Source organism: Phyllostomus discolor, chromosome 10 (assembly GCF_004126475.2).
Source record: "Phyllostomus discolor isolate MPI-MPIP mPhyDis1 chromosome 10, mPhyDis1.pri.v3, whole genome shotgun sequence".
Lineage (NCBI taxonomy): Eukaryota > Metazoa > Chordata > Mammalia > Chiroptera > Phyllostomidae > Phyllostomus > Phyllostomus discolor.
The window spans coordinates 15,714,458-15,733,276 of NC_040912.2; the positions used below are offsets into that span (position 1 = coordinate 15,714,458).

Below are 18,819 nucleotides of genomic sequence, written 5' to 3' on the forward strand. Positions count from 1 at the left end.
TCTGGTGCAGGGCTATGGATCTAGTATTGTTGGCCAAGGTCAGAATAGTCAGTCTGGCTGAGTTTGCCTGGGCAGTGCCCAGGCTTAGGAGAGAGCAGGGCAAGTACCAGAGACTCCTGTAATGGAACAGAAACATAGGGGTCACAGAGTACAACCATCCCTCCCATATACAACTGGAGCTGTAAACTGTTCCCAAACACACCTGGTCTTGCAGCAGGGCGCCTCCGAAGGCCCAGATACAAGCAAAGACGAAATAGACTTCATAAACCTCCTTTGGGCTGTCGGAAGGCACGTTTTCCGGGGTCAGCAGACATTCCAGAAGAGCGCAAATAGTCTAAAGAACAAGAAGTACGCATTCATTTAGGGCAATGTTTTTGCAACAGTGGAGTATGTTTTCAAGACTCACGCACAAATTTACTTTATCCTTAAGAGAGGACATCGCTTTTCCCTACTCCGTGATTTGCTACATTGGGAGAGACTGCCTCAAGTTTCTATGTCAACAGAGGAAAACCATTGCCACTTTCAACCAAGCTGGTCTTCTAAGTAATGACTATTAAAAACTTAAAATCTGAAGCTGTCCAATTACTAGTCACTGTAACAAACAGATGAGCAAAAAAGTGGGGTCTATCTATGCTCTTTTTTATAAACAGGGAGTCGGACCACATTCAGTGCTCTGTAACCCACACTCTACCCGGCGAGTACAAACTGAAGAATCTTTTCTTACCGGTACGTGTTGTCCTACAGTATCACTGGGAATGAATGAGTGACACTTCTCCGGGTGGACAGGCCTATTTAATGATTTCCCTCTGGTTGGACATTTAGGTAACGCTCCTCCCCTCAGTGCATGGGCAGCCCTTTTTCCCACCTGTGGCCATCAGTTTAGACAGTCAGACTGTTGGCCTTAGCCGGTGGCATTGTTTTTTGGACATCGGGCTAAATTTAGCTTTTCAGGAACTCATTCTTCATCCCCCCCCAGGAAAACCCCACCCCTCTGTTGGTGTGGAACCTACCCCTCCCATTCCGGGTATCAGGTCAGTAGCGAGGGAGCCCTGGCGGCTGCCAAGGCCTTTCCCGTGGGAAATGATAACCAGTGATACCCACGGTTTTGGGTTAGTTCTCTAAGGCACAATTAGTTGTCGTGAACTCACATTGTCACCGACCCTCAAAACTCATGACGCCCTTCCCCTAGCTTTGGGGGACAGCAACAGATTTTTATTGCTGTCATATACACAGCAATGCAAGCTTTATCGAAGCCCGTGAGGACTGCCCTTCCCTCCCAGCCCCGGAAGAGGGCAAATCCGTGGGGGGGTGGCACACGGGTCCTGGCCACAGTCTGGAGAGGATTTTAAGTTTAACAGGTGAGTACCTGCTTATTTTCCCATCTCCTCTCCTGACTTCTAGTACGGTATATGGTGTCATGGTTGCCAATTTCAAATCATTTTCTCATAGAAGAAAACTCACCAATTTGTTATCAAGAAAAATAATGCACAGCTCTGAGGCTTTGCTACTTCTGGGTCGAAGCCACGTTGGTGTAAGGAACCGTTCTAACCAAAGCAACGAGACTGGAAGGTCTCTATGCTGAGTGACCCATCGATTCGAACACTCTAATAACTTAGGTTTCTTTCCTACTTTCTCCCAAACACAGTACTTAAGACACATTTTGAGTGCTGTGTCAGCAATTAATGAAATCACACTGTGGCGCACATTCTAAAAGAGCTCATACACCTTTTTAAGTACACAAAATATACCTGAAGTACACAGAACTTTAAGCAAAGAAGTTTGACATACTGGAAAACATAACACACTACTTTCTTAAAGTAGCTGTTAAGCTATTTTCTTTTATGCCCACTTTTGTTTCAAATCCATGTCCTTATAAGTAACCACAGAAAAGAGACTATTGTGTAAAACAGCTAAAAAGAAGCTGAGGAGAAAATGCCACTTCTGAATACTACAAAAGGAGGAAGTCATATTAATTCCTACTGACCTATTTTCACACTACTCTTGAATGAAAAAAATTCACACCACAGAGAATCACACAAATACACAAGTCAACTTGAGAAAGAACACAACCATGCTTTTTACAAGTATTACACCAGAGGAAGTCTAATTAGGCTAACCACATAATTAATTCATTATGAATAAATTCAGACCTGCTTTCAGAAATAAATTATACCTCAGATAATTACTGCTGAAGACTAGCGTTTACTTAATTGGTGTGTGAATTATCCAAAAAACCTGAACTTTCTCTTCTTATTATGCTTGTGACTTTTTCTAAATTAGCTTCAAACAAATTCGGTAACATAGTAAGTTAATGGTAACAAAGTACTTTAACACCAAATTTGCTCCTGTAGGAAAAACAGGAAGGTTTCCGATGATAAATCTTTGGTGAAGTTTTATGCTTCTCGAGGCTGGGGATGGGGCTTTCTCACGCCACGATTCGGGTCATAGCCTTCATCCCTGTGTGCTGTGAATTATCTTTATTTGCTTCTGTGACAGCATTTCATGTACACCCTTCCCTCTCACCAGCTGTCTCATGAGGATTAAAAAAATACTCATGCTACCTGGGAATATTAGGACCTGTCCGTGTAGACTGGCCGGGCTTCTGGAATGTTTGGGGCGGGGGAGGAGAGGAAGGCAGGGGAGGAAGGGAGGTCCCTGGGCAGTGACACCTACGTGGTTGAGTCTAGACACTTTCTGTAAGTCATCGTCTTTAGTGACAGGAGTGTTTGTATTCAAAAAATACACCGAGCACCTTCTCTGGGCCAATCATGTAGGATAGAGAAAAATAAGGAAGGCTGTTACAACTTTGCCCTTCTTCTTCTATTTAAATATGCTTGGGAGGTACACTTGGCTCAATAAAGGCATATTTGGCATCTACTAAATGCTAGTAGTACCCGTGCATGTCTCTGGAAATACAAAAAGGAATAAAAGGTGGCTTCAGCCCTCTAGTTCACAGTCTTGTGAGGGAGATCACAAACCTGAATGACAAGAGAACAGGACAGGTGTGTCTCAGGGGTTTGCAAAAAGTACCAGGGGACATGGGGGTTGAGGAGTGAGGGTTGGAGAAACCTCAGCTCCAGCAAGATCTTCCCCTCACTGCCGAGGTCAGCCCTGCTGCCGCCTCAGGGCTGGCAGGTCACATGATGTCTCGGAAGACACACCTGCACCAGGCTGTTCTCTGGGATCGAAGTGATGGTTTTAAAGCTCGTTCTCAGCTTCTCCAAGCACGCAGGAACGTATTTCTCAAACAGAATCGTTAAGTTGGCCTTTTCTGATTGATGCCGCCTCCTGTCTATCCAGCTGGCCACATACCTGGAAAAGAACACGGAGAAGCTTTGCCTGACCCCTACTCTGAAAAGCAGAATTTCATCAACTCAGACGCGTCCCCCCTCCACACGGCTTGGTCATCAACACTTCAGGGACGCGTTCAGCGAGCTCATTCCATTTCTAAAGCTGCAAATGTTTTCAAATGACTCTTTAAACACTTCTTTTAGTGGCAATTTTTACCTTAAGGAAAAGAATGAGAAGACATTCCTAACAGCATGAAGAAGCCAGAGATAATAGACTAAAAGTAGCATTACTGAGCATGTGCAAGGAAGTGCAGTTTGTCCCCACAGGGTGAACCTCGTTTATGAAAACAGCTTGGGATTTTTCTTGATTAACCTGGGCATCAATGACTTAGCAATGAGAAACCAGTTACAAATAAAAAGGTGAAGATTCCATAGGGGCTACTTCCAAGTCCCCCTTTACCACTGGACAGGTGTAACTGTGACCTCAGAGTCGATAATACGTTTCCAATACCTGGCTCTGAAATGGCATCTCATTCGTGGGGACAGGTCTATCAATCTGAAGCTTATACAATGGTATCAATTTTGATACACTATCTCTAACTTATTAATAAAGTCATACTTATCAATGAGATGAAGTACTGCTTAGCAGCATCCCCAGTAGTCTCTGGGGAGAAACTGTGTGATGTTACATGAGAAATAACTGCTCAGAAAGTCCTCACTGAATGGGAAGCAGTGATAATAAATACACTGGGCTGCCAGCAGAGAAGCCCAGACCAATTACAGCTACGCCTTGCTTTCAGCGGGTCAGAGTTCACAGTTTCAGTATCAGAAGAAATTAAGGCAAGACGATGAGCTTTCAAAAGGCTTCCTTTGATTTTCATGAGGCGTCACAATAGGGTTTTATTCAATATTCAACTACTTTTACACTAGTGTTGGCTTTATAAAACATGAACTGTCAAAGCTTTGCTCAGGGCCAAGAGGAATGGTTCTCAGTTGAAGTCCCATGCATGATGGTAAATTCAGACAGCACATCTCGGTGACATTGGACACCGAGAACAATGGACAACAGGTGTTAGTTCCCGGGCCCAGAAGCTGGAAGGCCACGCCCACCCCTCAGCCACTCATCCTACTGCACCAGCTGCCAGAAGTGGAATCTTAGTGTCCAGAGCTTACTGTTGATGGGGGCTGAGATGGGGATTGCTCAGAGAGAGGGAACTCCAAAGTCAAACTTTCTGGATCTGTATCCCAGCTCCCCCATTTTTTCAGCTTTGTTACCAAGCTTGGGCAAGTTACTAAACCTCTCCTTGCTTCATGTTTCTTATCTGTCAGTGGAGATGATGATAATAGAGACTTCTCAGGGTTGTTCTGAGAATTAAAGCAGTTCTCACGTAGAGTCCTTAGGTCACTGTCTGACATAGAGCAATTCTCAATAGACGTGACTCATTAGCACAGAGCTGGTGGAACTGGGAGCACTGGGTTCAGGCCTTGACTCAACCTCGCTGTGCATCTCGGAAAGGTAGTGTTGCCACCGGGCATGAGAGTGGTAGCCCTTGCTCTGATGGGTACGGCACATCCCCCCTCCCCCTCCCCCTCCCAGCAAAGTCCATCCAGTCGCTGTGGGAGCAGAAGGCTATGTGGAGAGAACTGGGAGCTGTCGCCTCAACACAGCCCCAGAAGGGAAGATGGTCTTTGTGCTCAGGGGGCAGGGAAGAGCTGCTTTCACTGACCCACGTTGGCAGTTCTTCTGTCTTGGAGAGAAAACCTACCGAGCCCGTGAGCAGATGATGCTACTGTACAAATTACCTCCTCAGCAAGGAAGTGAGTTCAACCAAATCAGGAGACATGCTGAGAGCTGACTCTGCCCGGAAAAAATAAAAAGGCCCCCAAATGAGCTCCACCAGGGCCAAACAACACCAGAGAGCCCAGGGAGTGTGTAGGGTAAACAGAGGCAGTCTGGCTCCCTCACCCAGATGTCTGGGCAACTGAGAGAAGCAGTTTCCTATAGCCTTGAGAACGGGCCTGATAAGCAGTGTTCCCACAGCCTTGAGTGGGCCCACACGTGTACTGTGAAGCTCTGTTGCCTCCTATCTGTTGGCACCCTGCCGGCTTTGTTTGTATCCAGTATTTAAGGGGGAAGGGGCTCCTCACTAGGTACCATACTAGGGGACAGGGGACAGTGTCACACTTGACATTAGAGACATGCAGGGGGACACGTGGCTTGCAGCCTGCGTGGATTGCCCGCCCTCAGATAAAGCCACGTCAGACACCCCAGCAGCTCCGTGAATACTCTTCCACATGAATCCCACGAACCTGTCCGGCCTTGAACAGTCGCGATGCAGAGTGGAAAAGCCTACGTTGTTAAATATGAAGTTGATAATTTCATGTACAAATTACCACTCAATTTTCATAGTTTGGAACCAAAACGGTCACTACAAAAGACTACTAAAAATTTAGAAAGAGAGACTATTATCTTCAGCAATGGCAAAAATTGAGGATTCAGATCAGTACTTGTTGGTAATTCTTTCCAACTTTATAAAAAAGTTCCTTATCATTAGAAAAAATTCTATAGATTTGAACCTGACCAAGTGACACATATACTGCTACCGCAGGACACACAACTGAAGATGACGAGCCACCTCAGGAAGCAGCTACATTATGATGCCGTAAGGCATCACCTTAATGCCAGTTTCCAGGTCACTAACAGGAGCTCCGTCTCTTCAGCATTTGCAAACGTGTCCCATACAATCAGCGCTGTTGCTATTCCCTTCTCCAGAACTGCTGTAGGTGCGTCACATGAAGTCTAAAACCCTGTGGTTTGGAAACTACCCAGGTAGCCAAAGTTTTCAGGCTTCGAAAAGCTGTTTTTTTTTTTTTCAATTACTAGTCAACAGTCTGGGGTTGAGATCTGTCATATAGGACACAGCGGGAACTTATCAGAGCGCCCTATAATTTTCCCCTCACAGCCAGCATCAGGTTCTTTATCACTCACAGAGGCTGGGACAAACGTCAGAAGTTAGAAGGACACTGCTGGTCAGCAGTGCACGTTGGTTATTTCTGAATCCTTATGTTTACAAATATATGAAGTGTCCAGACACGAAAGGACAGGCCTGTGGGGTGGAAGGCAGCAAGCTCATCCCGTGCAGGCGAGAGCGTTAGGGGGACAAAGCCAAAAGGAGATTTTAAGCCATAGTAATAGAGAAAAAAAAAACCTAAAGTCGTGACCCCCAGAAGTTGTTTTCCAAGAATCTCTTTTGGAATCAGACTAAGTTCTCCAGATATTTCCAACTTTCCCGTCATTGTTTACAAGCAAAGTAACACATAGTTTGGTAGATCCCATTTTCAGTGTGAAGTTCACTATAAATAATTACTAAAATAATTTAAATAATTATGAATGCATTTAAATAATTCTTCGCCTGCATGCTTTTTTTCTCTTGCTATGCATTTCACTTCTTTCCACTAGAAAAAAAAATTCTTGCTAATCCCAATTTTCAGAAATGTTCTTCCAATTCCTGTGCCTTTCTCTGCTTCTCAGTATCTCAGCAGACTCACATGAACTATCCAAGATTCTTCCAGGAAACTGACTCAGAACTCAGGACTTAAGTAAAATAGTACTGGGTTTCTACAGCAGGTCACGTGTGGATGCGATTTCAAGGCTGTTGTCTGACCTGATATGCTCTGTATCTGTAAAGTGTGGATGTAAATTTATTTTTTATGATAGCTCAGTAAATTTTAACAGAATATTCTAAGAAGCTTACATGACAATGGCACTATCTTTAGTTCTTAAACAGAACCCTGAGGAGATACAATGAACACAGTATTTCATAATGTCTATCTACAATATCTTAACAGTTCTCATAATATGAGGTAAAAAATTTTTTTTCTCTAATTCTGCTCACTGAAAGGACCCAGAAGCAATGACATACCAATGGCAGTGAGCACACCTAGGGTCCCTATATTAAATTCTAAATAGTATTTCTTATCCAAGAAGCAGTTTCCTCCTTTTCCTTGGAGAAATGGCTGAATCAGGCCTCAGGTAAGGAAAGTCTGAGATAAGTAGGAAGTATCTATTTTACCCAGAAGGCAAAGTACTCAAAGTCTTAGGAGAACAAGAAGAAAGAAAAAAAAAAAAAAAGAACACCGAACTGGCTGATTTGAAGAGGTTCCTGCTGGTAAAATTTGGGACAATGTGAGCATACAGAAGAATAATGCAGGCAATGAATTATTACCCACTGGACCTAAATGAAAGAAGCCATAAATAGAAAATGATACTCCTCAAAAATGAAAGGAAAAGGAAAGAAAAGAACAAAGAGAGAAAGGGAAGGAAGAAGAAAAAATGTCAGAGAAAATGTTCTTTACAGGAAAATGTCACCCAATATGTGTAGAGAGAGCGGCTAAATTAGGAAATCACCACTTTGCAACCACCAGTGGGTGGTTCTGTGAAATATCTATCTTATTCTCTTCAAAACTGTAGATGGCATGAAAGAGAGAGGTGGGGAGATGTGGAAACATGATGAACAAAATGAACTGACAAAACAGAAACAGAGGCACGGAAAAATGGAACAGACACACAGCTGTCGGAGGGGAGGGAGTTTGCGGGGGGTGCATGAAAGAAGGTGAAGGGATTAAACAAAATATATACACGTGAACCACAGGCTCAGACAACAAGGGGGTGACGCCCGAGGGCAGGGGGGTGGGGGAGGGGAAGGTGGGCAAAGGAGGGATGAATGGGACCGAAAGAGACTTTGCTTGGGTAGACGGCACACGATGCAGAGTGCAGATGTTTTGTTGAGTTGTGCACTTGAAACCTGTCTGGTTCTGTGAATCAGTGTCACCCGAGTAAATTCAATTTAAAAAAACAAAGAGGTGGGGGTCTATTCTAGACTTTAAAAGATAATAGAGACAAATATATACAATCTGTGGCTCTTGTTTTGATGCTTGACTTTTTAAAAAGCTATGGAGGAAATTCACAGAATAAATGGGAAAATTTGAAAAAAATGACTTTATCAGATAAGGGTTCGAGGATAAATTTCTTAGGCATGCTAATTATATTGTGTTCATGTGGAAGAGTATCTTAGTTCTTAGGAGATAAACGCTGAAGTACTTAGGGATGAAGTGTCTCAGTGTGTCCGACTTCCTGTGAAATAAGTCATCAAAAACAAATAACAGTAGAAAATATGTGTGTCCCTGTGCCTGTCAGAGAGAGTGTGTCCGGCCGGACAGAAACTAAACGCATTGAAATCGATGCAATTGATGAATGCAGGGAAAGAGGGCGCAGTGGTACAGGCGGAGGGGGTACTACTACCTTTTCACTCGTCTGTAACTGTTAACACTTTCAAATTTAAAAATCGGGACCTAAGATACTAGTTTAGAAACTGGGTTAATCATTATGTTGATCTCAGGAGGCAATTAAAGATCACGTGAGTCAGTGGTATTTATGACATTAAAGTAAGGTAGTGAGGCACGCGATAAATGTGAAGTGACAAAGACACCCCTCAACCAGAAACAGCCATTTTTTGTAGTTCTCATTGAAGGTTTGTGGCAGTAGGAGGTGAAAATATAAAAATATCCTTTAGAGAAGATCCCCATTGCGTTGGACCATGACCTGGATGGATGGGCCTTTGGTCATACACACACACACATGCAAACCTGTCCTTAGATCTTAGATGAAACAAAACCACCATAAAGATAAAGTGCAATGGTGAAGACGGACTTGTTTGACTCTCTCAGGAAGGCAAACGCAGTGTCTCTTTACCCACTCGGTGTCTCTGCGACTCCCTAGATACAAAGTCCTTCTTCACGAAGCTTTTGCTAGCACATCTACACGATGTGATTGAGATTGAATTACAGAGATCTGGGGAACTGAGAGGTTCACTATTGAAATTAGCCCACTCCTAGTGAGGGTTGGGGGTCCTCTGAGGGAAATGGGGTGCAAAGATTGTTCTTGCTGTGTGTGTGGGGGAGTCCAGCATACCAGAGAGTCTCCTTCAGCTAGCCCCCACCCAACAGAAGTATCCTAAGGGGTCATCAGAGCACTAGCTGGGCACAGTAGGTGGACGCCCGAGAACTCCTCCTTTTAGACCTGCAAAAATCACTCCCTCCCCGAGCCCAACTCAATAAAGCTTTGTTCAACACACAAGCCTGAACGCGGCTCTCCTTTGCTGCCGAGTTAAGGGAGGAGACTCCATAGTGAGCAAACCAGCACACGGAAAAAGCAGCCTGGAGAAGTGCCTCAGCAGGTGCTGGGCTCAAACAGGTGTCCTCCTCCAATCAGGAGAGTGAGGGGGGATCCGCAGGGCAGGAGGACTACAGACAGGTGTGGGTATGTAGTGGGACATCGGGAGGAGGGTGCCATGCCATGGGGGAGTAACTGAGCAAGGCTTGCTGCACCTATCCCTGCAAGGACGAGAGAATGAAGGACACCAGCTGGAAGGAAAGAATCTTAGGAAAAGATCTGAGAGGAGCCATGACCTGCCATTGAGGGACACAGTCATCCTGATGGGACCCCGCAGGGAGGGAGCCAGGGGGATAAATAGCCTGACCTCATTCGTCTCTTTTCTGCCTCTCACTTCCTGCCAGGGCTCCGCACTGGCCCAAGCAACTGGGAGCCGCAGGGCAAGGAGTGCACTGCAGTGGCCCTCACAGGACAGCCTCTGGGGCACAGAGCACGGGGGAGGGCACAGGAGGATCTGACTCAGGAAGCACACCAGCCACAGCACCTGTCCGTGCGCAGAGCTCGGGCATTTCCGCAGCATTTCCGCAGCTCGCAGTGGAAGTGCTACAGGAAGTGACGAGTGACCTCCAGGAGGAATTATGGGAACCGTGAGCATGGGGAGAGTAAGCAAGCAGGCACAATAAACTTATTCTAAGTCAAAGCATCACCAGCTGTTCACATGTGCACATCATATGCACACACACATGCTCACTAACTGGTGTGTTCATATCTAAGCACTCCATAAGAGCTATTGTGATTCATTCACCTCTTCAACAAATACTGATTTCTTAACAGCAATGTGGTGTGAACCAGGTAACGTCCAACTAAAACAAGACAGAGGCCTTCAGATGCTAATTTAATTCTCTTTAAATTAGCCTAATTAGTCAGCTTTAAATGTGATTGCTAACGTATCAGCAATCTTCAAATCATATAAATTTTTAGCTCTTCTAAAAACTAAGATAAAAAGAAATGTTCACAACAGCAAAGCCAAACAAATGGACTTAAAAAACAGGCAAAGGACTGAAATAGGCATTTCTCCAAAGAAAACATGTAAGTGGCCAACAAGTACATGAAAAGATGCTCAACATAACTAATCACGATGAAAACACAAATGGAAACTGGAGCGAGGTAACGTTTCACACCCATCAGGACGGCTACCGTGAAACAGCAGAGGAAATGCCAAGCCTGGTGAGGAAACGTAGAGGCGGGAGCGCTCGTGCACTGCCGGTGGGAGGGCAAAACGATGCAGCCGCTGTGGGAAGCAGCGTGATAGTTCTTCTACAATTTAAAAATAGAACCAGTTCGGGTAGCTCTATTTTTAAATTTTAGAAGAACTATCATACAAAGCAAACAAATCATACTGAGCAACACAGAACCAGAGACATGGGAATAAAGAAGAAACTGACAGTGACCAGAGGGGAGCAGGAAGAGGGACAGTGGGGGGAAGGTGGGGGAAGGGGCAAGTCGAGGAACACGAATACAGGACTCACGGGCCCGGACAATGTGGGGGGACTGACTGTGGGAGTGAGGGGGTGGGAAACGGGGCACAGGAGAGCAGCAGGGGGAAAGGCGGGACCGCTGTAACTAAACAACAATAAAAATAGCAGAAAAAGATAAAACTACCATATGATCTATTAGTTCCACATGTGTATCTCTCCCCAGAATAACTCAAAGTAGGGACTCAAAGAAATATCTGTGTGCCCTGTTCCTAGAAGCATTAGTTGCAACAGGCAAAAGACAGAAGCAACTCAAGCATCTGTTGATGAATTAATAAATAAACAAAATGGGGTCTATATTGGAAACAGACAATGGAATATCATTTAGCCTTAAAAAGGAAGGCAATTCTGGCACATGCTCTAACACAGATGGACTCTGAAGACACGCTAAGAGAAATGAGCCCATCACAAAAGGACAATTAACGTACGATTCTGTCTGTAAGAGGTGCCTAGAGCGTTTGAATAGACAGGGACTAGGACAGGGGGTACTAGGGGGTCACTGTTTAATGGACATAGGGCTTCAGTTCGGGGAGATGAAAAACATTCTGGAGATGGTTGCATAACAATGTGAATGTCCTCCATGCCACTGAACTGCACACTGAAAAATGATTAAAGTGGCAGATTTTAGATTAAGTACATTTCACCACAATTTTACAGAAAGTGGTACTCACGGATTCCAGCCCAAATCTTGTGGGTTCACATAGAGGACACCAGCTCTGGACACAGTGGCCGGGGTGGCCGTCCCTAAGTGATGGATCTCGAAGAGCAACCTCATGGAGGGCGTGAGGGCTATGCGCTCATTGCTGGCCAAGGTCAGCACCTGGACCGGAGCACAGCACAGAAGAGGCCCGGTCACTCTGGGGCGGAGCAGCACCGCCAATCCCCGCTAATGATGAAAGCACTTCCCCCCATGGCAGTGCCAGGGCTGTGAGCCCACCGTCCCGAGTCAGCAGTCGGCACAGACCGAATAAAGACCCCCATTCATCCGGAGGGGCGCTCACTGACCCTTGAGGAACAAATCCACCAACAGGGATTTATCGATGCCAACCTTTAAATAACTGTGGTAATTATTACTAAATATAAGACATTTGTTCTGGTAGATGATTACATGAAAAGGCCTGAATACCGCAAAAATAAACTTTCTTTAGGATCTGAAATACCACAATTACCCATTTTGCTATAGAAACTCATGCGAGCATAAAGATCTCAGACCTATATTTTATGATAAACAATGTCTTAGCGCAAAAAGCAGTAATTACTGTGAATTTAAGGGGGTAACTGATTCTATTCCATAGGAATGATGATTACTGAATTCTTTTTCCTGACCTCTAATGATAGGCCTGGTGTGGCTTAAACGGTGCCTCAGAGACCTGGCCATTCACATTGATTTTACTGGGAATGCTGGATGAACCACGGCAAAATGCTTAGGAATGCGTTTATACTGAATCGGTAGCCACGGGAACCACTTAATGTTGAACTTGTCCATCATTATTCGAGCATGCCGCCCTTCATCAAAGATGAAACATATGATTTATGCCTAGCTCTCAGAAATGGTAAAATGTGTATGACCTAAATTTCTTGAATACATATCTCTTTTTAAAGATGGTCAAATTTAAAACAGGCAAGAAAAATGTATTCATGTAAACCCTTTAACAGTGAAATGGAGAGAATTAGCGGAAAAGGGCCACTCATCAAAGCAGTAACTACATAAAGAACATCAGGCTGATGCCTGGGAACCAGTACTACAGTCAACAAGTGAGCAACACACGTAATACACTCCGGGTGTGAGCTTAAGGTTCATCTGTGGAGCGGAGTCACCTTGTTGTCATCCATGACAGTGTTCAGTGATTCGATCCACAAGGGGTCAACATCTCCATCCAGGACGATCCATTTTGGTCCGTCATGCGGAAGATTTGCTTGTTCTCGCAGAATGGATGAGAAGAGACCTATAAATGAAGAGTAAACAGTTTTTTGTTTTGTTTTGAATTGTTGTTCAAGTACAGTAGTCTCCATTTCCCCACCACCACTTTCCCCCTCCCCACCCACCCCTACCCTCAATCCTGCTTTTTTTTTATAAAATATTTTATTTATTTATTTTTAGAGAGGGAAGGGAGGGAGAGAGGGAGAGAGAGAGAGAGAGAGAGAGAGAGAGAGAGAGAGACATCAATGTGCAATTGCTGGGGGTTATGGCCTGCAACCCAGGCATGTGTCCTGGCTGGGAATCGAACCTGGGACACTTTGGTTCCCAGTCCGAGCTCAATCCACTGAGCTACACCAGCCAGGGCTCAATCCTGCTTTTTCACTAAGTAAATAAACTTGCTGTGAATGTGTTGCCTCTCTCTGGCAGGCAATGTGTTTCGAGCCACTGCTGGGCTCCAGACCAAGGGCGAGTTTCACATTCACGAGGAGGCTGGTGAACTTGGCTGGCTGAACTTCCCCAGATGTCAGACAAAGGTGACAGTAACTTCCTCAGGGAGCAGTTGTGGGAATTTATAAAAGGCAACCCACATGACACTCAGAACGTGCACCACATTGTCCAGGCATTACACCAGGCATTATCCTTTCTCATGCGCATACGTTCAGTATCTATTTCAGGCCAAGCATCAGTTTATTTTACCTTCTCCATTTTTCTATAACAAGGGGCATAATTCTCCAGCTCTGGTATTCAGGTGTGCTCTACAATTCCTTGAGAAATTTGGTCACTGGCATTATATTAAGTTATCGTTACTTGACAAGATGTAGAGACAAAAACATTTTAAATTCATAGTCCTTTTAGCTGTTACTACCTATCTAAGCATAGGGTATTACATGGTGTATTTAATAGCTGCTGACTTTTCAAAATTCAAGTATATAATACTATGGTGAGAAAAATGGTTTAATTCATGTACGTGGAATGTTTTGTTTCCTCTGTGAAGTGTTTTGTGCAAACATAAGTGATGGTAGGTAGTAGAACTCGCCACCGTAATTCAAAAAAAGCCAGCATCACTCGAAAGCTTCCACAGATTTTCAGTATAAATGGATATTATTCCCTTCCTGCCATGGTCCTTTCAAAAAAAGATTAAAAGCTATGAGCAAAATTTGATTGTCCCACAAATTAAGAATGATGAGGTAGGCTTCTAAACACAGGATCAGCAAGGAAGTCTTCTCTGATGTGACATTTGATGGGATCCTTTCATAACATAAGGGAGGAGGCTGTGCAAATCCTTTTAGAGTTGCAGAGGGTGGGAACTTCGAGAGCAAAGGTCCCGTGATGGAAAGATCCTTGCATTGTTCCAGGAAGAACAAGGAATCCAGAGTTTATGGATAATTCACAGTAGGTGAAGGGCAGAGTGCAGGGAATGAGGTCAGACATGGGGAAGAAGGATCTAAGCACATAAGAACCCTGTGGGCCCTGGGTCAAGGTTGAATGGAAGGATGATGGAACCGCCCTGGAAGTGGCAAGCAGAGAATGAACATTTTGAAGAGCGCCCTCTGTCTGCTGGATGGACAATGAACTGCAGGGAGACCCGATGGACTAGTGCGGTAGCTGCAGAGAAGTACCTAAATACTGTCGTCCCTCGCTATATTGTGGTTCACGTATTGCGGCTTCACTGTATCTTGGGTCCCTTAAATCGCAATACATGAACTGTGATATAGTGAGGGACGACTGTATACTTCACTGGTGAGTACCCATATAGAATTTTATATGTTGTTAAAATTATGTAGGTTTAAGAGTGTAGAAAATGTTTAAGAGCATATGAAGTGTTTATAAGAGTGTGGAAAAGTTTTATAGGCATGTGGGAAGGGTTTATAAAGCCTTGAAATATATATAAATAATAAAATAAATATAACTCCACTACTTCGCAGATTTTCACCTATCTCAGGGGTCTCTGGAATGTAACTCCCGAGATAGGTGAGGGACCATTGTATATGTATATTAAAGACATTATGACTTGCTGTAAAGTTGAAGGTCAGGTGTGAGAGGGGAAGCGGACGCAAGGATGACACAGAGGACAGTGCGTTTAATGAAATGAGAAGTCATAACAACAGATTTTAACAAAGGGTCTGCTTGTCTGCAATTATTTTCAAGGCAAGAAACATGTCCCATTGACTTTTGTCTCTGGGACCTAAAAGACTGCCTGCCCGAAGCCCGCCAGGGTCCTGTACCAGGCACTTTATAAATGCTCCCTGAGGCATTCGAGTTGCCTTCATTCCTGGTGTACACGGAGCCCTGACATCACGGGTGTGGGATAAAATACACAGCTCAGAGTACAAACCTGCTGAATGCAAATTGACCACTTATTCAAATCCAGCTTGAATTTATAGGTTATAAATGCTGCTCTGAGTTGCTGTATCTCCAGTAATGCCGCCACATAAACAGTAAATCTACAACTGTGACTACAATTGGCTTGAACTGAGAAATGGTTTTTCTGGATAAAGATGAGAAATTTTTAGCACTTCAAAAGGGGAAAAAATACTACTTGCCATCTTTCCATTCTCGGGTAGCATGATGTATGAAACCAAAGAGTTCATCTGTCGTCACAGCTTTAGGGTTTAAGTCATTCCAAATGGGTTTTTGTTTCATGTTAACATATGTTCGGTTCAGTGTTCTCAAAATCTGAAGGGAAGAAGGACAAAGAAAGAAGGAAATTCATATTAATAGAAGTCAAATAGAAAGCAAAAGATTTTGAAGGATTTTCCTTATTCACTACACGTTCCTAGATGTTCCTTGTGTATTAAGATTGAGAATAAGAAAAAGTTACATGTGAACATTTTCATCACCATCTTGAACAGCTTAATCCTGCAATCCCTTAGGGCCAATTCACTGGATTCTCTGAACAATGTAGACTACAGGAAAGTCACTCTGATGTCTGAGATTTTTAACCGCATGTGCAAAGCGAAGGACCGTATGTAAGCAAGCATTCCTGTTCACGCTATTAAAATCCGCTCTGCCTGTATTAGATTGTGCTCAAAATTTAGCTTGCATCAGCATCGCTTAGGCTCTGAGGGGTGTTAAAATACAGACTGCTGGACCCACTCATGGAGTTTCTGATTCAGTAGGTCTGGGGCGGGACCAATGAGCTGCATTTCTACTAAGGTCCAAGGCAATGCCTATGATACTGGTTTGGACATGCATTGAGGTCTAGGGACCTGGAGCAGTAGCTCTCAACAGCAGATTGTCTAAACTTGAGGGAGGAGGGCGTGCTACTGGGTATCTTGTGGTTGAGGGCCAGGGATGCTGCTGAACATGCTGCAATACACAGCGTGGCCCTACGACAAAGAGTTAACTGGTCCAGAATGTCAGCAGTGCTGAGGCTGAGAAACCCTGACCTAGATCCTGAGGAAAAGAAGTCTTGAGGATAAGGATTCACAGAAATAGGTGCTTAATAAAGGTTTGTCTAATTGACATCTTAACCTGGATACACCCTGATTGTCACACAGGGGTTTGCAGGATGGATGAACAACTGCCAAATACTTTGGAAGCATAAGGTGTTAAATGGCGAGGCCCCGAGGTTTGGTGCTCTGGTCACATCAGCTTACGCAAAGGCTGACCAGGGCAGCGTCAGTGAAGACTAGACGAAAGCAACGGAATGCCTTAGGAATAGTAAGCTGCCATTTTTAGACACCGCAAGTCTACTGAAAATGATAGAATTTAATTTCCCTTCCCTAACCCAGAGCCCTCATCTGCAACTTACTCTAACCAAATAATTATGGGTCTTTTAGTTATCATTCTTTCATCAACTAAATGTTACTATTTCAGTTATCACATTTTCACTAGAAAGATCCTCACCCAGGGCCCCCTTCACAATCGCTCCCGTCTGTGTTCACCCCTGCGTGCCGGTAAGTTCTGCATACACCCTCGCTCTGAAGTCTCCTATGCCCACGCTCACTAGTTTTAGTTGTTGGCTACTAATATGTTTACACCCAAGCACCCTGAACCAAAATGCATGCATTTCTGCATACGCTGTCTGCCAGCCAAAAAGTAAGTATGTTACCAGGGTTGCCAGTAAGACCAGGCAAAATCAAGCAGTGAACTACAAATGGGGATAGTAATGTCCGTGGCATGTCATCACTGCGCAGAGTAAATCACATGTAATGCACCTAATAGGTTCTTCGTAGTGCGCATGATAGGTAGCTCAAAAATGGGGTTTGTGCTGCCTCCTTGTCTTTCAAGTTTTGCTTTGGCCCTATCAGCAAAACTCTGGAAGCCTATATTCTGAGAGAGTATTGAAGGAAAATGTTTGGGTTTTCTCAATGATATGAGGAGAACCTGGAATAACGTGGAACAGATAAAGAAGTATAGTTTTGATAAATGAAGGAAGGGCTGGTTGAACCCTGTAAGCCAGGCATCTTATTCTAGAGTCTCTCAATGGTTAACTGTGGATAAAAGAATTCAGGCAGAGTGACATTATTGAAAGGTGCACACAATAGGACGGCATACACCTAAATGAGTGAATAGGATGCTACATAGCCCATGTGGAAAACCCAATCTCCACCTCAGCTTCCTTTCCTGGTTTAAATGTAATGTTCTGTTTGTTACTCTCTCCCAGCCCCCATGATACAGGGAAACTGTGTCAGTTGACCAAAGAACGACAGTGGAATCTCAGATTCTAACTCAAAATCACGGTGGACTTCACTGATGGGAACTCTGAAATAGAGTTGAAAATAGCCCCCCTCCCCACAAAACCTCTCCCTTCGCAGGCTGAAAGCCAACTGGCAGTTTACTATACCTGGCTCTTCCCGGTGCCTGCGTTTCCAACCACGAAGACAGAGTGCCGCACGGCCAGCAGTTCCTCGAGCTGGACGACCTGCAGACCAGACAGCCAGTCACTGCTTTCCTTGAATGAGTTTGCACTTAATAAGACATAAAACACCACCCGTTTTGCCCAGTTCTTTCCTGACAACTCACGCCGGCCCTCACTGACGTTATACAGGGAGGGGCAAAGGCAGGTTTCCAGTCATGAGCATGCAAAACGCAGAGTTTATGCCTGTATCGATTTTCATTAATTATTGTACTACTTCCCATCCAAAACCCTGTAAGCCTACTTCTGCCCACCCTGTCTCCGAGGAGCCTTAGAGCGGATGGCAAGGACAAAGCGCAGTTTCTCTGGGACCTGCCCACACGGGACACAGGCATGAGGATGACAACTGCCTATTACTTGGTGAGTCGCTGCCACAGACAGAAGGGAAGACAGCAGAGCTGGGTCCATGGCGGGGGCTGCTAACGGTCAGTGGCGTCATGAAGTGCTGGGTAACCCCAGTATATGGCCAACCGCTATCTACATCTGAGGAATGACTGACATCCTCTAAAATATCTAAAACACACGCTCTGTGAGTATTTTAACATCCGTGCCTTCACTACGCCCAAACGGAGCACCCACGGGCACAAGCCTTTAATAAGTCAGATGACGTCATACATGCAGACACTTCTCCCCATGAAAACATGCATTAGTAATTTTACTTCTAATTTTTTCTAAACTGGAGAGAAAAGAACAAAATTAATTAAGTTAATTTTGGGTGCATGTCACCAGTGAGTTTAATAAACTAATAAAAACTAAGCTCAAAGGAGAGGAAATGGGACCACTGTAATAGAACACAATACAAATTTTAAACAATGCAAATTAAAAAAATGAAACACAGGAACTGAAAAAAGTATGCTTACATTTAAAACCATGACTTAATCATATTTGTGTGTTTACCTTCTCATAGACTCTATTTGCTTTAGTAAAGACTGTCAGATTAGAATACTTCTGGGGTGTCCAACCCATGGCCCATGGGCCACAGGCAGCCCAAGAAGGCAATGAGTGTGGCCTGACACAAAATCATAAATTCACTTAAAACA

The 18,819-nt window shown here is 44.3% G+C and overlaps 1 protein-coding gene across 2 annotated transcripts in view; it reads right to left on the reverse strand.

Annotated features, from left to right (window-relative positions):
- DNAH11 (dynein axonemal heavy chain 11) overlaps nucleotides 1-18,819 on the reverse strand; it is a 256,071-nt gene that overhangs the window by 131,389 nt on the left and 105,863 nt on the right. For both annotated transcript variants that reach the window (XM_036010519.1, XM_036010518.1), the window contains exons 39-44: nucleotides 17,708-17,785; nucleotides 15,462-15,594; nucleotides 12,816-12,943; nucleotides 11,669-11,817; nucleotides 3,162-3,312; nucleotides 203-334 (exon numbers count right to left, since the gene is read on the reverse strand). In XM_036010519.1, coding sequence (XP_035866412.1) covers nucleotides 203-334; nucleotides 3,162-3,312; nucleotides 11,669-11,817; nucleotides 12,816-12,943; nucleotides 15,462-15,594; nucleotides 17,708-17,785 — 771 coding nt within the window. The remainder of the gene's footprint in view (nucleotides 1-202; nucleotides 335-3,161; nucleotides 3,313-11,668; nucleotides 11,818-12,815; nucleotides 12,944-15,461; nucleotides 15,595-17,707; nucleotides 17,786-18,819) is intronic.